Below are 6,215 nucleotides of genomic sequence, written 5' to 3'. Positions count from 1 at the left end.
AACTTTTTATACAAACCAACTAAGCAACCAACCTTTTTACTGCCTTACTTAATTTTGACATGACCTTTTCTTAATTGAGGGATTTTAAAGTATTCGGGAACTTAAAAACCATAGATAGCCTCCTTCCAGATCTAGCATCTGGATATTTATGGAAATTGGGAAATTGCTAAAATTATTTGACTGAAAAACAAAACGCAGTGGTGAGATTCAGTGAACCAGGCATAAATAAAACGCAACTAATTGTTTGTTTGTTTGTATTGCATCAACTGTAACACTTTTCAGTTTTCATAGATATTGAGCAAAGTTTACCTACATTATTATAATTGCTTGTATATCTGCGCCAAACTGTTTAAGTTTTAAAAAGTTACTTATAAAATTAAACGTTGTGCGATCTTTGTGCGACTAACCATGTAAAGGCTCTGAAGAGTTATCTTCTTCTACCACTAGATGGCAGTTTAATAAAAAAACATTGTAATGCAAACTATAATAATTTATCTGAAATACACACAATAAACTACAGTGCGCGTACTTTACTTCGATTTGTGTTATGAAAAACGTAATAAATAAAGATATTTTGTTACATGAAAATGTAAAATCCATTGAATTGTTCGTATAAACAACTTAGCGCAATATACGAGCATAACAACGCATGCTATGTCAAAATGCTCCACTTCCTGACAATACACACACAGCACGAATGTGCCTTTCATATTTGTTTTAAGCTTTAAGCACCAATTTTCTTTATAACAAGTCGTTCGAAATAATTAAACGACTAAAATTCTATAAATATCTTACTATGTATAGGTTAAAAATACATGTTATAACATTTTTACAAGTCTATCCTTAGTTTAATTCACATGAAAATCAAACAACTTATACATTGTTAATGTTATGGTGTTCGTTGTTACATTCAATTCGCTTCGGAATAAGTCATTTGATTTAACATGCACGGTAATTTAACACAAGAATGAAAAACATAAAAAATAATCAATAAAACATTTAGAAATAATGGTAAGGACAAACAAATGATAATCTTAAGTCTCTACTTTTACAAATGAATGTTATAAATACACTCCAAAATATATTTACAGACGAAAAGAAAAATTGCGAATGACGCAACGGTACACTTAAAAAATAATTCATAAATTCGCTACACAATTCATAATTGCACGAGTATATTGACAAACTAACAAAATTCATAACTAGGAGTATTTCTCTAACGGTTAATTATCCTTAATTATTATTTATTTACGTATGTACGTTATTTAATTTCAGAAATCCAAAACTTATAAAGACGGATTTTTGTTTCTTTATCATAAATATATTTGTTAGAAATAAACGTACTCGGAACGCGAGTGTCGAACGTTAATAATGTAAAAAAGCATTGCGGGAATTGAAAAGTAGAGGGTCTAGACGAAATTAAAGCGAGCCTAGTCGAAGTCGCATAGATTAAGATATACACGTCAGTAAAATATACACGGGTAAATGGGTACAATGTAGGTAAGTACTAAAATTATAGAATATATTAGAAGTATTTATTAATCAGCGAAACTACGCGTAGAAGCGTTACTTAATCGTAAGATAATATTAAGACGAGGTTTTCAACTCTGGATTCGAAATAAAATTCCAGACTGCTGGGTGCCCAGTACACAATGTCAAACAGTGGAACTTTCGTGTATTCGAGGAGAGAACTCAAACGGGAAATAATATCAGACACTAAGTTAGAAATCAGCGCAGGTAACACGAAATCGGTAGATCCTTAAGCCTTCGCAGAAATGAACTCTAATAATGAATGTACAAGTTTCAGGCTTTCAAAATAACGTTAATTATTTATTTCTAGTTAGCACGTTGTATAGAACGCATCATAAATATACAATATTGTTGTATCTAAGGCACATAATGTTTAGGCTTTCAATTATTACTCCATATCGTAACAATGGTGCTAATTAAAAATTAGAACAAGTCTGTGCTGTGACAAACGCATCGTTTACGAGTTAACACGAGCCATATCGCACGCCAGTCGCCGCATGACATCTGTCACACGCACACGCTATTGCAAAGCTATTAATAAAACACTACTGAATCTACAGACACTGTCAATAAAAAAGTTAACATCTCTCTGATTCCCTTACGCATCCTTTTGTCGTAAACAAATGCATTTCATACAACATGTATCGTTCTGTTAAAATCTATCCTTCCGCCGTGGCTCTAGCCGAGCGTCGTAGCCAATCGTACAAAACAACTATTTCAATATAAGACACGTCCAGAATGAACAATTTTAATCACAGTCTAGAATATTCGGCACCAATGAGCTTTTAAATTCGTCACAAATAGACTTCACACCAATGTTAGTCTCTCCGATTATAACACGACGAAATTGTGGTGGTAATCCGAACGAACGTTAAGCCTTACGTGACGTCACTATTAAATTTTCTGGTATAATCTCTAATGTCTATAGCTAGCAATTGACTAATTCTTCGCTCCCTAGATGAACTAATATAGCTGTAGTATATTATATAATCTATAGTCTGTGAACAGCTACATATAAATTGTACCAAACTGCTTCAACACGGAACTCAGTTCCTTCTCTATAGAAAAAATATTGCGTGTCACATACAATTGAACTACGTCAGTATCAATTTCTAGCTTTACTAAAGCTGATTTGTAATAATTATTTATTGCTTTTCGATTATTGCTATGTATCTATCACTATTACTAATTATAAAAGAGCAACCGAATAAAAATCTCTGAACGTAAATGGCGTCAGCCTGTATACATGGCACCTAATGGATTATATGATCTTTTTTTTACACCCCAATTCAATATTATATGCGGATCGAGTAAATTATTATCACAAATGAGTCAGATATTCATTTTTATTCTGTAGAAAAATTAATTTTGCAAGCACTGTTTGTGCACGTGGTTTTAGCGGAAAATTGACGTGTAAATAAAAGACAAATATAAAAATTTTAGGAACCTAATTGTTGACATCAAAACCTTGTGATTGAATAATCAGGTAGCGTGCCTTGTCAAATATTAAAAAATGTTGGAGAAATTGAATATTTTTACATGTTATCGAACATTTTTCTTCGCTATTAGCAATGCATGTATATTTCTATCATAAAAACATTGTTTAAGTGAAGTTCTAGTCTGTTTGCGTTATATTGAGTAAGTGAGAAAAGTAAAAATTACAACAATATTTTTTTCATTGCATTATTTTACTCTGTGGCAATTCTTTGCGTATAACTTTTTCGCGCCAATTTTGACAGATTAGAATCTGTAGATTACAAATGTACCGAACAATCTAAAGTAAAAAAAAAAAAAATATTACAGAGTTCGAATTTCAAAAATATGACGTTTCTTTTACAATGCAACATTCAAACCGAAAGGCACACCACTTGATTGAACATACGACTGAAAATCTGCCAACTCGTACCTTATACTATGAAAGTGTGTATATATATTTATACTTTATCATGTAATTTGGCCACAGTTACCCCTTACTAATAAATGTAAGGGGGTCTCTATAAATGTAAATATTTTCTTTAATTTAAGTATTAATTTACATTGTTACTCTAATGACTAGCTTCTTTCGTATGGCCACGGGATCGCGATGATAAATTGAAAATATATTTTCGAAAGTAAGACATAAAAAGCTCTACTACAGTGTTTTGCGATCAGATGTATTGGGAAACCCACAGTGTAACTTCGCTCATCTTAATCGTCTACTAATTATTCTAAGTAGAGTTTTGTCTATGTGCTTTATAATCACTCTTTTAATTGATCAAAATAAAAGAATATCCTCAGCAATAGTAAAAAAGGAGATAAACTTCGATCTCCTTTTAAAAGCTTTGATCAAATAAGTCCACTCAACGGTTAGTGATTTTGTTTTATTTTTTATTAACCGAATTTATAATTAACAAGATTGTGTGTTTGTTTGTTTTCAATGGTTTATGAGCGGTGGTGACTAGTTAACATCAAATGTATTCTGTATTTTTAAGTTTTTGTTATGGACTAATGTTGTGAGAACTAAATAAAGATGATTTTTAATTTTTTTTTTATAATTAAATGTCCCACCTTTACTAGCCCTGTCATAAATAAATATTTGTATACTGTTTAAAAGAAATACAAACGGTTTTAATATAAACCACGTGCTCGCAGTTTTTAAATCACCCAACACTGATCACAAAACATTCCTACACAAAACAATAATCGGATGGACTGATGAACACTACAATTATAAGTCCTATAATAAAGTTATCATACTTTACGAAAGGCACCTATACGTCCCTCGACAAACGTCGATCTACCAGAAGCAACTTCTTATCGTCATCAATCCGATAACAACCATTTTCATTACAACAAGCATTTAACATTCACTAATTATGTATAAAGGCATACAGCTACCGGTCTAACAGAGGTACGCTGCATTTAAACACCCCCTCCTCCCGAGTCATCGGATTGACACATGATAAAAAATTGACAACCATTTCTAAATATACAACTAAACTAAATTCATAAGCAAGGCTCGTCTTTCATAAATCGTTCAATAAGTTAAAAGAAATCTCAATAAAACATTAGACTTATCTATTTTTGTAAACAACGAAACGAAAACAACGTATCACTCTCAATCGATTAATTATTGGAAGCATTTAAACTGCCTTACAGGTCAGCAAAATAATGGTAGAAGCGGCGTCGGTCAATATTCACTAAATTACTGGAAGGCTTTCGTCATATTCTATAAAAATATTAGAATATAATTGTTTTTTTATAACTTTCATAACAGATTTACCAGTTATTAAAATAGTCCACTAGATGGCGTTACAAATAAATAAGTGACATCTGTACAAAGTCACGGAACTAAACTACAATGCCAACATAATATGTACACTACGTAGAAAAAATTATTCTGTACAGCGAATAAATTTTATTGTCAAAAATGAAAATGTTCGATTTTCGAATTCCGTCAATTTGAAATTCGAATCAGACAGTCCGATGTGTGACTGGCCGCCAGTGTGGGAGGGGCGCGGGGGTCCAGCGGAGCACAGTCGCGGCCGAGCCGTCGGCCGGGGCGGACGTGTCGGCCGACTGTGCGGATCACGGCGAGCGCAGGTCTGGAGCGGACTTGTCGGGCGCGATGTCGTCAGTATCCACTACCGACTGGACGTTGGTCCCGGTTGTGTCCATGGCTGTCGTGTCCGATGTTATCACGTTTGAATGGAAGAAACGCTCTGTAAACACAAAGTTACCGACTTTGAATGGATAGGCATCGTGTGCCTATGATGAGTTGTACAGATACATTTTTAATATAAGCGATTCTAATCTAATATATTAACATCTATTCGAATTCAACAAACTATATGAAAAGGTATATAATATTTCCTCTCCCACCCCTTATTTTGTAATGTTTCTATTCTTTAATTCCCTACACTTATGACAAAACTTTATTGATAACTACCGTCATCTAGAAGCACCACGTGGTCTGTGCCCGTTGGAGCTGTCATTATATTGAATTCTTCTTCTAATGTGGGGAATGGAGCGTTCCACCTGAAATTATGTAAAAATGAAATGGTAAAAAATAGTTAAATTAAAAGGCAAGATGTGCTTAATCACCGGTCTGTAGATACTACGTCTGGAACATTATGTAACAACGGTAGATCTCGGTGCTTGATTACTTAGTAAATCCTAGTACAATTTACAACAACACTATTCACCTTGGCGGAGCCCTAGGAGGTTGTCTGGGCGCGTAGAGACCGAGCCCTCCCGGGGGTGAGCCGCCTCCGCCCCCCGACACCACTGCCCCCCCACCCAGCGAGCCGTAGCTAAACACCTGGGGAATAAATTAAGATATTAAATTTTATAAATTTTGTTTTTAGGTCGGTCAAGATAAACATAGCAAATTATTTTTATCTTATATATAAAATTCTCGTGTCACAATGTTAGTCTCTATACTCCTCCGAAACGGCTTGACCGATTCCTCTGAAATTTGGTAAGCATATTGGGTAGGTCTGAGAATCGGCCAACATTTATTTTTTATCCCGATATTCCTACGGGATACGGACTTACGCGAGTGAAACCGCGGGGCGCAGCTAGTAAATGTATATATATAGTTCTTCTGATTTGCTTACACTGAAAAGATGTATAAAACAAATGCACCGACTAACCTTAACTAACCTTTCCTTACCGGGACTATCCTATATTTTAAAAATAGTGAA

The 6,215-nt window shown here is 34.0% G+C and overlaps 1 protein-coding gene across 1 annotated transcript in view; it reads right to left on the bottom strand.

Moving 5' to 3' along the window:
• Positions 1-244: 244 nt before the first annotated feature.
• The window catches only part of LOC119837679 (nuclear factor 1 B-type), a 51,661-nt gene continuing 45,690 nt past the window's right edge, over positions 245-6,215 (bottom strand). The window contains exons 12-14 of the mRNA XM_038363410.1: positions 5,715-5,830; positions 5,459-5,547; positions 245-5,231 (exon numbers count right to left, since the gene is read on the bottom strand). Coding sequence (XP_038219338.1) covers positions 5,098-5,231; positions 5,459-5,547; positions 5,715-5,830 — 339 coding nt within the window. The 3' untranslated portion in view covers positions 245-5,097. The remainder of the gene's footprint in view (positions 5,232-5,458; positions 5,548-5,714; positions 5,831-6,215) is intronic.

This window comes from Zerene cesonia, chromosome 28, assembly GCF_012273895.1.
Source record: "Zerene cesonia ecotype Mississippi chromosome 28, Zerene_cesonia_1.1, whole genome shotgun sequence".
Classification (NCBI taxonomy): domain Eukaryota; kingdom Metazoa; phylum Arthropoda; class Insecta; order Lepidoptera; family Pieridae; genus Zerene; species Zerene cesonia.
This window is presented reverse-complemented; position numbering and strand designations above follow the sequence as displayed.